Source organism: Echeneis naucrates, chromosome 9, assembly GCF_900963305.1.
Source record: "Echeneis naucrates chromosome 9, fEcheNa1.1, whole genome shotgun sequence".
Taxonomy (NCBI): domain Eukaryota; kingdom Metazoa; phylum Chordata; class Actinopteri; order Carangiformes; family Echeneidae; genus Echeneis; species Echeneis naucrates.
In genome coordinates this window covers 23799272-23817093 of record NC_042519.1, presented here as the reverse complement: position 1 = coordinate 23817093, position 17822 = coordinate 23799272, and the positions used below count along the sequence as shown (strand labels likewise).

The following is a 17822-nucleotide window of genomic DNA, read 5'->3' as shown; positions in this document are numbered from 1 at the left end:
AGTGTCGTTGTCATAATATCAAAGCCACAATAAGACACACTGATATCTGATCCCCCGACACACACACACACACACACACACACACCTCCTCACTTTGCCTTTGACACATGTGACTATTCATGTTCCCACTCTTCTGCCCCGATCTGTCAGCGCTGTCAAAATGATTATTCCTCCTTCTAATTAGAGTCAGGAAGAGAAGGACGAGGGGGAGGAAGAGGAAGAGGAGGCTGCTGGTGGCAGATTCTGTCCTCTGTGAGCGATCTTTAACTGGATTTGTTGTCCTTCAGAGCTGAATCCAGACCACCAGGAGAATCAGGTCTGGCTCAGTCCTCTTCCAGCAGGTCTTCCTCTGCGCCTCAGTAAAGAGCTCCCAGGATGCACCAGGACTTTGGTCTCCACCTTTCCTGGACTCCTTCGACCACCAATCCAGGTCCCTGGAGTTCAAATCAGCAAATCTTAGCATTGCTAACAAATAAACTAAGATGGTGAACATGTTAAACAACCTCACTGCTAACTTTAGCTTGTTAGCATGTTATCATGTTGATATTAGCATTAGCCCTCCCCCACTGGGAAGCCTCACTGAGCCGTTAGCATAACTTAAGACAGAAGGAGCTGCTAGCCAAGCATGAGATTAGCATGATGTTAGCCACCAAACGGCTGTGAGGTCACAGCGTGATGCTGCCGTGATCCAATCAGAGTTGTGTGTAGGTTGTGTTGTGGGTCAGTTTTGTTTGCAGTTGTGTGTTGGTTAGCTGATCATTCTCAGCTCTCTGTCTGATGATGTGTTTGGTGCTGACCTTTAAACAACTCTGTCCCATCATCCTCTGCTTCTCTTACAGCGGCCCGCAGGGAGCGAGCACACACACACACACACACACACACACACAGTTATACAGGCAGAAAAAGGATAGACAATCTGGCAATTTCACACACACACCTACACACATCCATGCATGTAAATAGGCTTTTACTGAGCTGGGAATGTGCACACTACACACACACACACACACACACACACACACACACACACACACACACAGGCATCACTGTCCGAGGTTTGGTGGTAATGAGGCCTGTCATCCTTCCACTCTGACTCTCCCTCCCTCCCTCTCTCTTTCTTTCTTCTTACATTGATCCACTAACAGATCCCCAATATAACAACTAGCAGTCGCTGTGGGAGACCCCCCCACCCCCCCGGCCTGCCTCTTCCTCCTCCTCCTCATCCTTCTCGACACGCAGCCCACCGGACCATTTAAAAACCTTCCACCACTTTCTCTCTCTCTCCTCTCTGTCTCTTTCTCCCGTAGTCTCTCTATCTCTTCAGGTTTCTGCTCTCTGCTGCTCCGTCGGCTTCAGACAGTCTTGTTATATTGGCTGACAAACAGAGGGGGGTTTCTCTGCTGCGTGCCGAGGCGGGGGGGGGGGGCGTCGGAGGGGTTCAAGTTTGTCCATCCGTCCGTCCATCTCACCTGGAGGTCCTGCAGAAAAATGAAACAACAGCAGGCAGAAAATAAAGACTCAGCTGAGACGTTTCAGAGCAGAACATCAGGAGATGAAGTCTCAGAGTTCAGCTGCTGGCTGACGAAGTCAAGTCTGCAGTTTTTCTCATTCTGCTTTTAATGAAGACACGATTTGGGTTTGTGTTCAAGCTTTGTCATCACATCTTCAGTAACCTCGAAAAGAAAACCCACATTTTAACTCATTTATTCTGCTTCAATACACGATTATATCAAAAACAGGAAGATCAGAAACACACAAAACCAAACCTGAAACTCCAGGAAAGACAGACACATGTCAAAAATATTCATTCTTTCAAAAGTGTTGCATTTAAATATTATTATTTGGAGCTTTGACCATCGTGAATTTTCACATTAAAAGCCCCTGACCTGTCCAGACAGCTCCTCCTTCGTTCCTCCGTCCATCTCAGACTAAGTGAGCTTCATCAAAGAATCTGAAAAGGATGGAAATTTAGAGAATTTAAAACTTTTCAGGATGTGGGGGCCGTGAGAGACCTGGTCTCCTGGAATAAGATGACGTTGGGAATCCGGATTATTTAGTTAATTTGAGGAGATGTGACTTTTTTGGGAGGAGGCGGTATGTCGAGCGGACGGCTGTGATATATTTCACTGTTTACTGTCGACTTCCTGTCGTCCTCTGGAGATTTCTGCTCTGCTCTGACCTTTGTGTTCAGAGATGTTTTCCTCCCCTGTGTGTGTGCGTAAAGGTGTGTATCTGTTTATCTGTTTGTATCTGTGTGTGTGTGTGTGTGTGTGTGTGTTGTAGAACAGGGGAAAACAAATCACCCGCTGTAGTTCTCATTAGCAGCAGTTTTGTGTCAGCGCTGAGAGATCAGCTGTCAGCGCTCGGCCTTCTTCTGCAGCTTCACCTTTTACCGACGATAATTACACCGTTTAACGCCAACACTCCTCACACAGACACACAAATGGGCAGCCTGCAGACTCACAACTGGTTCAACTTGGAAACAAAGCAGTCTGTGTATCATTCAGGACGAAATTGTGGTGAAAACCAGGCGGACAAAATTGGAAAGACTTTAGAAATGTGACTGACATCAGTACTGATGATGGTGAAACGGTTTGTGACGAGGATCACCTGAACACATCACACCGAACTTTTGTTTGTTTTCAACGGTTTATTGTAAAAAATTCACCTTTTGGCACATTTAGTTATTCTGCGTGGTTGTAAAGGAAGAAAACACAATGTGTGATATGTTTGTGAAAGACGTTTTAAAGGCCACGTTAGCTTCAGTGGCTCGAGGAAGATCAGCCAAAACCAAACAACCAGGATGTTAACAGTCAGGATGCGTTCACTGACCCGCTACAACAACAGTTCAATTCACCCCCACAGGAACAGAAACAGTGTTCGACCTCTTTTTCATCCTGTGAAATTTGTGAAAATTGTTGTTTTTGAAAACAATTTTTTGGTACAATTCAGAACACAACAGGAAGAAAAAATACTTTTAATTCATTTAACCACAACATGAAAAAGGAAAACTGGGAGGAAAAAGTGCAGTCATGATATTTGACACTTGCTGCAGAGGTTCTTTAGTTTGTTAGTGTTTTTTTGTTGTTGTTGTTGTTTGCATATGTTCGTAAACAGGTATAGACACTAATCCATTCAAATGTTGATTAGATGCATAGAAAGTGGAAAAAAATTTGGCAAATGAGAAATGATTTGGCAACAAGAGATTGATGAGGAGCTACATGTTTGTTCTGAAAGTGCAGGTTTTCATGATATCTGTCATGTTTGATTTCTCAGCACCAAACTTGTGTTAAATGTTCATCAAACAGACGCTTCAGTCCGTTTCCTGTCGCAGACTGACGGCAGATTTAAGGACCGTGTTCGGTATTTAGTTTTAGAGATGATGCTAACTGGCACCATCCGCTAATGCTCCAAAGATGCTAACATGCTAACACAGTGAAACTGGTAAGTGGTGAACACAAAGAATTGCCAAAGCACCATCAGCTGAAAACCTCATATGTCCACAAAGGTCTGAAAAACTGAAAACATCAACAAAACTGATGAAGAAAGAAACATTTGATAAAAAGAAGATGACAACTTACAGTAACACTGAAGCTAAGTGCAGCCATTTAGGAGATGAGAGGTCTTCATCAGAGAAAACATTCAGATTTCTCTTCTAAACACTTCAAACTTAACAGTTTTAACAAATAGTCTGTACCGCAGATGTTTGTTAGACAGCTACTGTCGCTGATGTGTTGTGTTAATCACTTAAAATGTTTTTATATTATCTCTGTATACAGGAGAACTCAGTCAGAAGTCATTTTCTAAAGCTGCTGGATGTTAACATGCTAATTGAGGTTTAGTGTATAACATTTCTGAACAGAAATGAGGAAAACATTTTCTTTCAAGAAGCAAAATCTACATTTTTCTTTTGTTGCATCACTAACGTTGTGTTGAGTCCTCTGAGCCGCTCTGGGGCTCAGCATCGAACCGACTCAGTAAAACAGAAGTCAGCATCTGGAAACAGCTCTTGGTGAGTCGAGGAGTGAAGTTTGATGCTGAACTTCCTTTAGAGCGATGGTTAAATATCTGTTGATGATCATTTTAGCTGCAAATCAGCAGAAAAACCTACAAACAGCTTCTTTAAAATGTGAATTTGATCAAAACTGAAATACAATACCCAACCCTCTCTGCTAGCATGCTAACATCAGCAGGTTGATATGCAACAAGGTGAATTCAGCGAACAGCCAGTGACCTCTGATTGGCCACATGCTGCACCTGTTCACCAGCCCTCCACCTCCACGACGAAGGGCTCTTTGACGGGGATCCTGCCGCTGTTGACGATCACACACTCGGTGTACGGCAGGTTCCTGTCGTTGGTGTCCTGAAGCTCGATGGTGTGCACGACGGCCTGGAGGACGAGATGGACACAGACAGGTCAGAGACGACTCTGGTTCTGGTCTCTGTTACTGATCTGGACCTGAGGCACTTTATTCTGTTTCTGTTTGTAGGCTAAAATATAGTTTGATATTTAGAAAACATACAAAAATAGCATCTGATCTGCGGTTTGTGTGACTTTGTTGGACACTAAACAATCTGCAAGTCAAATGCAACTTGTACTAACAGCCGAGTAAAGCCTGAACTCAAAACACCATGTCCATGATGTGTGTGTGTGTGTGTGTGTGTGTGTGTGCGTGTGTGTGCGTGTGTGGGTGTGTGTGTGTGTGTGTGTGTGTGTGTGTGTGTGTGCGTGTGTGTGTGTATGTGAAACTATATCATATATCTGATAGAACATGAGGAAAATTCTGTGTGGGTAAATTTTTCCTTTTTGTTTTTAATTTGTCATTTAATTGAATTGTTGTTTGGTTTAGTTTCTCTGGAGAAAACATCTGAGTTGTGTTTCCCTTTAAAAGGGGGCGGGACCTCCTCTGGTCTAATTCCTGAGTGGGCGGAGCCACTGAATCGACAGGAAGTCAGCTCACAGGTGGCAGAAGGAGCAGGAAGGCCTCATGTTTGGGTCAGCTGGGAGTTTTGTTGGATTCACAATCAGCTGAGTGACTTGGTTCTCCTGAACCACATTAAACTGGATTGGATCAGACCGGACTGGACCAAACTCCTGCAGCATCAATATCTATTTGGACAGAAACTTCATAGTCGATGTTTAGCAGCTTCATGGAGAGCCGGACTCACCATCCCGTCCAGGACTTTTCCAAAGACCACGTGTTTCCCGTCCAGCCACGGCGCTTTGGTGCCCAGGATGAAGAACTGTGACCCGTTGGTGTCCGGACCGGCGTTGGCCATACTCACCTGGTAAAAACACACACACAAATTCACACATCATGACACAACTTCAACAGATCAAAATAGGCCTTTTGAAAAAGTGTCACTGTTTATGACATAAAAAAATTAATGTCAAGTTGTTAAAGAAGACCTTTCCCATAGACTTCAATGCAGTGTGTCCCCTCATGGTTATCAGATAAAATGCAATCTTAGCTTTACTCACCCAACCGGCTCCTAAATGCTTCAGTTTGAAGTTCTCGTCTGTGAAAGTCGTCCCGTAGATGCTGTGTCCTAAAAGAGTCACACAAAAAACACTTCCTGGTTGTGTGTCCTTGATCATGTGACACTAATGTCCAAAGGTGGTTTCACTGTGCGATGAATAAACCAACAAACTGTCTTACATTCAGCTCCCAGACCTTTAACACAGGCAGCCATTGAGCATTTCTGCTCTGACTTCCTGTTTTATTTTGGAATCCACAGGAAACAGATTTTGGGTGTTACTCCTCTCTCTGCAGCAGTTTGACACTTGGTGTGGGTCTGTGATAAATGTTCTCACCTCCGGTCCCGTCTCCGGCGGTGAAGTCCCCCCCCTGGATCATGAAGTCTTTGATGACTCTGTGGAACTTGGTGCCTTTGTAGCCGTAACCTTTCTGACAACACACACAACGCAACACAACACAACTGTCCAGTCAGACACAACACAGTGGACCGAACGGTCCGTCCCCCTTTTTTCAAACTTTTAGTTTTGGGAGGTTTTTCTTTGTGATGAGTGAACCAGCAGAAGATCTGATCGTTGTTTAGAATTTATTTGTGTGTGTTCACTAAAGTGGTACCTCGCCGGTTGCCAGGGCGACAAAGTTATTGACAGTTAGAGGAACGACCTCTCCAAACAGCCCGATGACGATCCGTCCCACCTCGTGTCCCGCCACTGTGATGTCAAAGAACACCTGGACACACACACACACACAGCAGGTGAAGTCAGTCAGTCAACAGAATAGAATAGAACAGAAAAGAACAGAATAGAATAGAATAGAATAGAATAGAACAGAACAGAGCAGAGCAGAACAGAACAGAATAGAATAGAATAGAATAGAACAGAATAGAATAGAATAGAATAGAACAGAATAGAATAGAATAGAATAGAACAGAATAGAACAGAATAGAATAGAATAGAATAGAATAGAATAGAATAGAACAGAATAGAATAGAATAGAATAGAACAGAGCAGAATAGAATAGAATAGAACAGAGCAGAATAGAACAGAATAGAACAGAATAGAACAGAGCAGAACAGAGCAGAACAGAATAGAACAGAACAGAATAGAACAGAATAGAATAGAATAGAACAGAACAGAATAGAATAGAACAGAACAGAATAGAACACAATAGAACAGAATGCCTTTAATGTCATTATACATCAGTACAAAATTAGAGCACCACCAGTTTCAGAGAAATATAAACAGAAATAAGGTGCACACGCCTCACATGCAGGTTCAGTGTCTTCATGGGGGGGTCATCCCACCTACTGCTGTGTGTATTCTAGAAGGATCTGGGTTAATGCCCCCCCAACAGCCGCTGTGCGCGCATGCGCTGTGAGGTGCTCGTTATCAGAAAGGCCACAAGAGGACGATGCCAAGAGAGTTAGGAGACAAGGAAAGGAGAGGAGGAGAGGAGAGGAGAGGAGCCGAGGACGCAGCGGGATCTGCACTCACCTTCTCGGTGACTCTCGGTCCGGACCGGGAGGCCGAACCGGACTCCGACGGCACACAGGCGGACAGGACGAGCAGAGCGGGCAGGACCGACCGGAGCTCCATGTCCGACCGGATCACAGCTGGAAGGATGCCGGAAAACAGCGCTCCGATTCCGGACACATCATCACAGCACTCCCCCTATAGGCCGGGTCTGGATCTAAGCTCCGCCCACTGAGGAGAGGAGAGGAGGAGGCAAGGACACAAGAAGAAGAGCAGAGGGAAGGAGAGAAGGAGAGATGGGGAGAAGAGTGAAGTTCAACAACACAACACAAAAACTGAAAGGAGTCAGTGAAAAGATGTGATGTCAGTGTTTCCCAACGGTCGGCTCGGGGCCCTCAGAGGGCCGGGGGATAAATGTGAGGGGTCGGGAGAGTAAAGCTCCTTCGGACAAATAAAGGTGAGCTGTTTGTGTCACACCTGAGGAAGAGGAAGTCTCACCTGAGGCGAGAAACGAAGGGTAAACTGATGTCATCACACTTCAAATAAACAACAACAAAAACAAACGCGAGGTCATCAGCGAGCCGCGGCAGGGTCACACTTTAATCCCTTCAATTTTCCCATCACTATAACCACTGCGGGCTCGTCCCATCATCAACTACAAGATCAGAGATAGATCAGCAGCTGACAGGAAGCTTTTACGGCACTTTGGACACTTTACTGCAGCGAACCCGCAGAATACAGGTCCCCGAAGAGAACGTGTCTGCAGAGATGAATTATAACAGTCAGCCTGCCGTGACCTTAACACGCACACACACTCACTTATCGGCCTCCTGTCAGACGGCCCGTCCATTCGTCTTTTCTTTCCTCCATCTGCTGAATTAATTAAGCAGAAATGTAAACGTTTTAATTGAATGTCAAAGCAGAACCTTAACAACATGCTGCTATGTAAATGAAAGTGGCACCGCTTTAAACCTGCACAGTTATATATACACCAAGGTTACAGGAGAGGGGGGGGTGGGTGTGGGGGGGGGTGTGTGTGTGTGTGTGTGTGTGTGTGTGTGGTGTGTGTGTGTGTGTGTGTGTGTGTGTGTGTGTGTGTGTGTGGGTGTGTGTGGGTGTGTGTGGGTGGGTGGGTGTGTGTGTGTGTGTGTGTGTGTGTGTGGGTGGGTGGGTGGGTGTGTGTGTGTGTGTGTGTGTGTGTGTGTGTGTGTGTGGGTGTGTGTGGGTGTGTGTGGGTGGGTGTGTGGGTGGGTGGGTGGGTGTGTGGGTGGGTGTGTGTGTGTGTGGGTGGGGGTGTGTGTGTGTGTGTGTGTGTGTGTGTGTGTGTGTGTGTGTGTGTGGGTGTGTGTGGGTGTGTGTGGGTGGGTGTGTGGGTGGGTGGGTGGGTGTGTGTGTGTGGGTGGGTGGGTGTGTGTGTGTGTGTGGGGGGGGGGGGGGGGTGTGTGTGTGTGTGTGTGTGTGTGTTAATTGAATTGCCATCAGTTGTGTGCTAACTAACCCTCATGGATTTAAACCAATAAGAGTGGAAACAGCGACTCCACCGAGTGTACTGAAATCTATGGGAAAATGTCCCTCCTCCTCCCTGATGAGTTTTTGGTCTCAGTCTGAAATACAACGTGATGCTCATTTTTAAATGATGCTCCTTTAGAGGGAGGGGCTGGGGGGCGTGGCTACTGTGTGACTGACAGACTGAACCATCCAATCTGGTTTAAACAAACAAACAAACAAAAAAAAAACAAATAACAACAAAGTAGGGGCTTTGAAACAAATTAACAAAAACTAACAAACTGATGAGGTTTCAGATTAACACTTTGGTCAGAAAGTCCAATTTGTTTTGTAAATGTTTTTATCTGGTGTCCCATCTGGACTCTTGCGGTGCTGATATCTGATATTGTAGTATTTTATCCTGTAAAAGCGGAATCAGGACTTAAAGTGGAGTCTCGATGAGCGTTCAGGTTTCAGGTGAACGATGTTGTCGGTGAGCACATGACGCCTTCAGCAGCAGCTCCACTCTGTTCTCACATGCAGGAATTCACCGCTTTGCTAAATGAACTCTTGTTAATATTGTGTTTTTTCTTTTCCTGCAGCCGTCTAAATAATTAGCTTTTGTTGTAGAAAATGATGAATTTGGGCAGTTAATTTATTGATCGGGCGGCTCCTCCGATGTGCTTTGCTTTAGAAAGCCATTAATCAATGGATGAAAACACCTAATTCTCCTCCTGCTCTCCTTTTCTGTTTTCTATTTTTTTATTTCTTCTCTGCAGCCACAACGAGGAAAAGAGCTGCAGCTTCAGATTAATGACGATAATGAAGTGGAAAAATAATAGTTTATGCATTATTTAGGGTTTTTGTATCTATTGGGAACAAGTGCATAAATGATTTCTTTTCATCAGTTTAGGGGCGAAAAATTTAATGAGTAGCTCAAATGATGTAACAAAGATTACACATTCAAAAGTGTGCAAATGTAAAAGATGGCAGAGTTACAATTTAAAATTTAATTTGGTAAGTTTCAAGATAAATTAGATTTCTTTGATTTGTTAACAAGTGCCTTTAATCTAACTTGTGTGGAAAGAGCTAAAAACCAAAAACTGATTGGCTGTGACATCACCCATCAGAGCCAATAGGAGCGTCCGACGTAGAGACGTGACTCCAGAGGTCAGTATCAAAGATGGAGGATGAGAATGGACGGATAAACACACAGAAGGAGTCAGAGAGTCAGACTGATCCAGATCTGAAGTCAGTTTCAGATTGGACAGATCAGCTGATTCTGCAGTTTTCCCAGAATTCCTGACACTAAAAACGGAGCTCAACGTCTCCTTCTGTCTGCAGCCATTAATTTGTCATCTGGATTCGAACTTTCAGTTGAAGCTTTAATTCTCTACTGGAGGGATTCAAACTAACAACCCCTGTGATTCCCTCCTGGCTACTGTCGGCCCTGAGGTTGCCCCTCAGCCAATCAGACGGCTTGTTGTTGCTCCACATTCCTCGACGCTGAAAAAGTCGCTTTAAGTCGACAAGAGTTCATTTTCAGACGCTTATGTTTGTGTTTTTGTTCGTTATCAATCCACCAGAGGTCCCGAGGATGACAAATGGGGCCTGTCAGGGCGACGCCAGTCATAACAACACACACACACACACACACACACACACACTTATGTTTTCAGGCTTTTAGCTGATCTTCTTATCCGCAGCAGCTTACAATGACTGATGTACGCACACATATCGTATATTTCACGTGTGTGTGTGTTTGTGTATGTGTGTGTGTGGGCATGTGTGTATGTGTGTGTGTGCGTGTGTGTGCTTGTGTGTGTGCGTGTGTGTTTGCGTGTGTGTATGTGTGTGTGTTGGCATGTCTGCGTGTGTGTGTCGGCATGTGTGTGTGTGTGTGTGTGTGTGTGTGTGTAAAAAGCACAGGAGTGGGAAACTTTGGGGTTGTGGATAACGATTCAGATCCAGAAATACAATGAGCACGGCTGTAACGTGTCTTATCTACACACACACACACGTTGAATTAAGACATGAGAAGTTGGTTCTGAATTTAAAGCAGGACGACCATTTGAATTATTATTTATATTTGATTTTTGCTTTTACACACAGAATATTTGTGTGGTTGTTGTCGACCCGGTTCAGTGAGTTGTGTTCCCGCCCAGTTTTTGACCCGTACTGAAGGAGCTCGGTCACTGACGTGCTGACCTGCAGTCACCTGGTGGTTGTTGTTGTCGTTTACGTGTCTGGTCCAACAATAAGAATCCATGTTTTCATGATGTGGCGACATCTAACAACCCAATCACATCGCTGAGGAGATGGTGGGGGTCAAAGGTCAGAGTTCACCCAGTCATTTTCTTGGTGGCTCATAAACTAGCTGAGAGAAGCAGTTCTGTCCTGACTGTTCACAGAGCTAACTGATTAGCATTAGCCTCACATGTAGCTTCTAATTGCGGCCTAGCTCAGCTGCCATATCTGTCAGACCGCTCCTTCCTGCGCGGCTCCTGTTTCCTGGGAAACGAAGGAACCAGCTGGTGGATCCTTCACAAACGTCCTCACACCTCAGTCGGCCCCCGAGGACTGCTCCACCTCCTGGTCCTGCAGGATGTGCTCCCTTGATGTAGCACCGCCTACCTGACGAGTGGATTCTGCCGAACTCCATCTCGTCTCTGTGGACCAATCGACACCGAGCTCCAGGAAACCGAAAAAGAGCTTTCACTGCAAGTGCAATGCATGATGGGATGTGTTGTTTGTTCAGTGATCATTGGCCGTTCACTGCTTTTCCAGATGCATTATGGGAGACTGAGGCCACAAACGGCAAGAAACTGTTCACTGAGCTCATAAATCCGGGAAAAGGAGGGACATTTTCCCATAGACATCAATGCAATCTGACTTTTTTTAGCCAGAAGAGTCGCCCCCTGACGGCCAGCAGAGAGATTGCAGGTGTAGAGTCGAGGTCCAGGTGGAAGTGGAAGTCTGTCCCCTGGAGATGATGTCATCATTCAATCTGATTATTTGTTTTTTTTATGAGTGAAACTGTGACAGACTGACGTCACAGTTTCACTAAAGTGACTTTGAGTCACTTCTAGATTGAACCCGAACTGTCTGTTCAGATGAAGACTGCCAATAAAGATCATCCGAACCGAATCTGAAGGCAGGAAGCCAGAGAGGAGGAGAGGCTCAGAAATAATGAGAGGGGGAGAGAGACTACAGGAGATAAGGGAGTGAGAGAGAGGGGAGGAGAGAGAGGGGAGGGGGGAGGAGGGAGGCTGCAGCCTCTCCGGTAGTTTTGGCTCCGGAGGCTCGCAGGACGCAGCGGACCGTCGATGGTTCACCGCAGCCCGGAGGAGGGACCGACCGGAACTCAGCGCGCAGGAGCCGCAGAACCCCGACAGCAGTAAGCCTCCTCAGCTCCGACAGCTTCACTCAGACAGACAGACAGACCAACAAACAAACAAACAAACAACACAAACAACACAAACACCGGTGAGAGCGGGAGCTCCGGCCGTCTGTGGCCGCCCTCCGCTGCCTCCGCCCGGCGCGCTGAGCCGGCGGACTGTCCGGGACTCTTCGCTCCATTCGGGCCGATTTCGGTTAAATTCATCCAAGTCCGACTTTTTCTTTCTTTATTCGTCCCTCTTCCCTTTTCTGGCGCTTTATCTGCGCGTAAAAGATAAAAAATCCACCAGACAGATCCGGATCTGAGCTGGACTCTGACTTTTTCTGAAGTTTGATGAGAGATTTTAGAAACTGGAGCTGAATGAATTCGGTTTGTCAGCATGAGAATGAAAACTGTTCAACTTTCTGCTCAAACTGTGGTTCACTCCAAAAAGACCCAGACTCAGCCAAATGCTCAGGTAATATTTTAGGATGAAAACACAACAGTGTGCTGTAGTTTACACTTTGGGAAAATGTGTGTGTTCATGAAACTGCAGAAAAATCAGCTGGAGGAGGAAAGATAAGGAAACGTGAGTCTGAATTTCTGAATTTCGTGTTTGCTCTGCTCCTGTCTTGGACTTTGTGATGGTTGACGCCTCGCCCTCTGCTTCCTCCAGCAGCCATGCTGAAGCCGGGCGACCCGAGCGGCTCGGCCTTCCTGAAGGTGGACCCGTCCTACCTGCAGCACTGGCAGCAGCTCTTCCCTCAGGCTCAGCTCAAAGCTCCTCTGGCTCCGCCGCCGCCGCCGCCACCTGACCGCCTCTCCATCCCCGTGGACGGCCTGCGCCCGTCCCGCCTGCACAGCCACCTGCTGGCCTCCACACACTGCACCTCCTCCTCCTCCGCCTCCTCCTCCACATCCTCCTCAGCAGCTCCTTCCTCCTCCTCCTCCTCCTCCTCAGCGGCAGCTCTCACTCCATCCTCCTCCATCTCCCTCCCGGCCCCCGCGGCGCTCTCCCAGCTGCCCGTGCCGCAGCAGATCGCTCTCTTTGGCCAGGCGCTGGCTCCGGTGTGTGCCGGGCCCGGAGGTCCAGGAGGAGGAGGAGGCGGGCCGGGAGGCCCGGGAGGAGGAGATCTGGTGGTCGTCGTTCCCCCCGAGAACCAGCAGGGTCACAACCCGGCGGCGGGGCTCCTCCATCAGGCCAAAGAGCAGGGCTGTGGGGGGGTGGGGGTGGGGGTGGTGTCGTCCAGCGTGAAGAGCGGCGGCGGCGGTGAGGATGGAGGGAAAGGAGCAACGACCAGATTCAAGCTGACCTCAGAGGAGCTGGACTACTACCTGTACGGACAGCAGAGGATGGAGATCATCCCCCTGAGCAACCACACAGGAGAGCTCAACAACCGTACGTACGCACACACACACACACACACACACACCTGTCACGGCCCTGAGCGGTGGAGTGTGTGTCTTTATCTGAAGCTGCATGATGGACGGGTGACAGGAAGTGAGAGGACGATGAGGTTGTGTTGAGTGTCTTAACTTTGTGGCTTTTTATTCCTCATTTTTGTGTTGTTAATCTGACTGTTGTGTAGTTGTGCGTTTCTCTGCTGAGTGCGATTATTCTGCTAATAATCAATAACGGCACATTAATTTAATTATTGCAGCTGAATTTTTCTGAAACGTTTCTTTGAGCGTTCGGCCTCTCTAAACGGTTAACTGATCTCACAGTAAATCATTTTATTTTTATTTTAGTGTAATTACTGAATGATGTTTCTAATAATTTGACTGGACGTGTCGTTAAAGGCTCGTTTCACCCTCGGCTTGTTTTTCTTTCTAATTATTTCTGCTCTTTTTAAATCATTTTTATGGTTCACATTTTTTTAAGGCTCCACAAAATGAGCGTCAGCATTTACCTGCAGTGAAATATTTCTCTGAAATTAATGATAATTAATAAAATCTGGTGAGAAATTAAAGAAGTAAATCATTTTTAAAGAAGTAAATCATTTTGATTTAAAAAATAATTTTCCTCATTTATTATTCTAAAAATATGAAGATTGATTTAATTGAGTAATTAGTGAAATAAATCAGATATTTGGCTCGTCTCTGGTGTTCCATCCAGACAGCTGCAGTGTTGGACAGTCAAAGGTCAGAGGTCAGACAGCAGCTCTGGGTCAAAGTTCACTTCATTCAGATTTTCAGGAAAATAAAAGTGGCGTTTTTTTGCTGCTTTTTGTTTGATTGGTGATTATTAATGTGACTGAAACTCCAATCAAAAAATGGATAGATTGAAAATTATATTTATAAATGATAAAAAAATCGTTTTATTGAAGGCTGAGAAGGAAAAAAGAATCTAACACAAGTTCGTTTTGATTTAGTTTAAAAACATTTTTAAGAATATACATAAACAGTTAAATTCATGTTTTAATGAAAAAAAAAAACAGGAAATCACGTTTTTACTCCCGTGAATTCAAAACAATCAAACTCTTTAATAACATATCTATGGTGTGTGTGTGTGTGTGTGTGTGTGTGTGTGTGTGTGTGTTCCCTTCGTCTTTAAGGCATGAAGGCGCTGTCAGTATCTGTCCACACACACACACACACACACACAAACAAACACACAATCTCGTTGTCATCAGTAAAGTCGGGACGTCCCGCCGAGCTCTCTCTCACACACACACACACACACACACACACAGTCCGTTTCCAGCTGCGCACGTGCAGACCACAGTGAGGTCTCGTATCTGACGTTTTAAGGTGGAAACTTGGTTTTATTTCCTCCTCCTCCTCCTTAAACCTCCCGGACGTTTAATCAGGATTAAATTATAAAAATAAAAAGCACGTCATTTTAATAAAACGATAAAACTTTACTAGTTGAATCTGTCTGAATATTTTATTCACCTTTAACTTTACTTTTAATTTAATCTTTGGCCCACCGGAAGTGTGTGTGTGTGTGTTTGTGACACTGCCGAATTTTGCTTTTGTGTTTCTTAAAATGAATATTAAAAATAAAATAAATAACAACATATATTGTAACAAATAGATTTTTTTCTCTACATATTCAGATATTATTTTTATTATTATTTTTATTATTATTATTATTATTATTATCGTCAACAATAATAATAATAGTAATAATAATATTAATAATAATAACAACAGCAATAATAATAATAATAATAATAATAATAATAATAATAAATCTGAGGTGTAGTCAGGGGAACCCTCGGTGTGTGTGTTCCTGTCCGGCCTGACACTTTGACTGTCCCGTCTCCCATAATGCTCCTGTGATCCGTCCGTGCTGTGACGTTTGTGGCGCAACTTCAGAGTTCATCATCATCGCTGCCTCTTCGTGTGTGTGTCTGTGTGTGTCTGTGTGTGTCTGTGTGTGTCTGTGTGTATTCCGCGGTGATAAAACGGACCATCAGCAGTAATCTGCGTCGATACGCGCCGGCAGGGCCGATGAGGGATGGAGGGACAAGCAGGAATTAATGGGCGTATATAGTTTTGTGTTTGTGGAGGGGGGGTTGATGGGGTGAGGGAGGGGGGGAGAGAGGGGGAGGGGGGATCGATCCACCGGCCACCGGCCCGCTATTTATCATCCCAACACGGCCGGATTGAGGTCTCTGGGGTCCGTGGGTGGGGGGGGGGCAGATAAAGCGGTCTCTCTCTCACACACACACACACACACACACACACACACACACACACGCACTCCTGTGTCAGGTCTGACCTCGATTATTAATTACACCAATATTAATAATAGAGATAAAAAATAATGAAGATGATTTATTGATAATAATAATTATTGTTAAAATAAAAATGTAGAGTTTTGATTTTTAACTGTTATCATTTACAGAGATGTTTGAATTAGATTCAATCCGTCCTCATATTTATTTCCCATAATCTGATTAAAACCTCCTGACCGGTGAAATATTGCTGGAAAATTGTGTGTAAAATAAAAGCACAAATTCAGAAGTAAAATTAAATAAAGTTGTAACTAGTTCTAATTCTATTTTACAACCAGCCGGACTTTAATGTCCGTTTATACTTTATCTTCATTTGAAAAGTGAAATTCATAAATGAACATTTTAGATTAAACAGATTTGTTTGCTGATTTTTATTCTTTAAAATCCATCACTCACTCCTGCATGTCCCATAATGCACCTGGGCAGTCAAACTTTTGTTTTGGGTTTTTTTTTTGTCTGAATTCAGATGATTGTTTCTTAAATAACTTTGTGTGGTGAAGCTGCTGAACGATTCTTTCTGAACAGACACATTTTCAGATAAATGTTTAAAACAACTGTCTGATGTTTCTGTGTTTGAAGGTGTTTCAGTCACTTCGTTAGCACAGTTAGCAGCTTTAACCTTCATTTACTTTTTCATCACCGATTCATCTTCAAATCATTAATTCTGACATATTGCCGCTGATATTTTCCATCTCCAGTGTATTCCCAACAAAACACAGATAAATAACACACAATAAATGACATTAAAATATTTAGTCCCGTTTGTTCTTTTTTGGTCAATATAAAATGCAGAAACAAATAAAAATAATAATCAGATTTTAATATTCAATAAATCGAGATCTTTCTGCAGGAAGTTTGATCAAATCTGAGCGTTAACAGCTGGGCTTTAATAAACACACACACACACACACACACACACACACACACACACACGCTGGTTTTCAGTCTGATGTTGAACACGTTCACAATCCTGTCACTTCCTGTTGTGTGTGAGGACTTCGTTCATCTGTCCTTCCTGCATTAAGTCCAAATAACTAAACATGTAAGAAGTAAATCTCATCTTCCCTTTTCAGCAGCAATGTTTTCAGTCCAAACGCGAGCTGCTCCACAGAAGTTTTTTTTTTTTTTTCAGATGCAGTTTAGTTTTATGTTGATTAAAAACAAAAACAGGAATCTGGAGAGAAACAGTTTTTGGGACCAGATTCCCTCCAGCAGTCCAAAGAACTGTGTGTGTCATGTTGCTGTAAAATCAACAGATTAAATCACACTCAGTATTTAAATCTGCCCGACGAGGTAAACGGCTTCTCTTAACTTTCCATCTTACAGTCAAACTTTAACATATTTGGTGTGAAAATGTTTAATTCAGGCGTTAAAACATGTGAGGTGATCTCTGTCCCAGTGCGGAAAATCTTTATTTATTCCAGTAGGTTTAATATTTCACTCATTAGTTGTTTGTTTGACTTTTCGCTCCATGTTTGTTCTCCACCAGCTGCTAAAGGTCCACCGTTGGTTCTGAGACTGAGCGGTTGGTGGACAGAAGCCGTTCTGAGCCGATTCTGACGAGCGCTGAGACCGAACTGGACAGTAAATGTGCCGTAAAATGAAAAATAGTTGAGAAAGGAGGCAAACCGTCTCCGGAGGGCTTTTTGTCGGTTGTTGGTTTCCAGAGCGGAGCAGCGGCCTCGCTGTGTGGTCCGGCCTCATCTGGACTCACAGCTGTGTTGGAAACGTCCACAGACTTTATGAAGTGTGATGGTTTGGTTGAGGAGGAATCCAGCAGTTTGTCACTGAACCTCGACCTGCTCGCCGTGTGCCGATCGTCACGGCGACGAGTCTGGAGCGGAGTCAGATCAGTAGAAACCGGAACCTGGTTCAGGTTCCTGATGAGTTTATGAACCCGGCTAATATCTGCGCTTTTAAAAAGTGTTTGTTCTGGAGGTTTTCGGGAAGACACAGACAGAAATCCTCCGTCTGTGGAGAGAAAAGGCCGCAGACATCTTTAAGTGGAGACGGCGTCCAGCGCTCGGAGATCAGAGGCAGAGCGGAGCTGTCTAAACACTGGCGATGGATGTAACAGAATAGTGAGTTTGAATGATGGGCGGCGAGGAGAGGACGCCATAACAAGTTCACAGCCAGTTCATCAGCGGGAAGGAGGAAGCTTTTGTCGTCACGTCAGAGTTTAACCTCCGAAACACAACGGAGAATTCATCATCAGTGAAAAACTTTAACACCTCAAAACTGTCGCATCTCTAAAAGGTCACAAGAT

General features: G+C 44.7%; 2 protein-coding genes across 2 annotated transcripts in view; one reads left to right on the top strand and one right to left on the bottom strand.

The window, feature by feature from the left end:
* Positions 1-2641: 2641 nt before the first annotated feature.
* Positions 2642-7095, bottom strand: ppic (peptidylprolyl isomerase C). Its single transcript, XM_029510175.1, has 6 exons — positions 6971-7095; positions 6093-6206; positions 5816-5909; positions 5483-5550; positions 5170-5286; positions 2642-4390 (listed from the first exon to the last, which is right to left on the bottom strand). The coding sequence occupies exons 1-6, from the start codon at positions 7070-7072 to the stop codon at positions 4262-4264; spliced, it is 624 nt and encodes a 207-aa protein (XP_029366035.1). The 5' UTR covers positions 7073-7095; the 3' UTR covers positions 2642-4261.
* Positions 7096-11763: 4668 nt separating this feature from the next.
* prdm6 (PR domain containing 6) overlaps positions 11764-17822 on the top strand; it is a 57660-nt gene continuing 51601 nt past the window's right edge. Inside the window, 3 exon segments of the mRNA XM_029510172.1 lie at positions 11764-11831; positions 12490-12922; positions 13073-13212. Coding sequence (XP_029366032.1) covers positions 12495-12922; positions 13073-13212 — 568 coding nt within the window. The 5' untranslated portion in view covers positions 11764-11831; positions 12490-12494.

Bases quoted from the DNA above. Each gene is read 5' to 3' on its own strand.
- ppic (XM_029510175.1), bottom strand. From the start codon at position 7,072: ATGGAGCTCCGGTCGGTCCTGCCCGCTCTGCTCGTCCTGTCCGCCTGT. The intron at 5,910-6,092 runs GTACCACTTTAG...GTGTGTTGTCAG, and splicing joins TCGCCCTGGCAACCGGCGAG to AAAGGTTACGGCTACAAAGG. The intron at 5,287-5,482 runs GTGAGTAAAGCT...TGTTTTTACCAG, and splicing joins AGCATTTAGGAGCCGGTTGG to GTGAGTATGGCCAACGCCGG.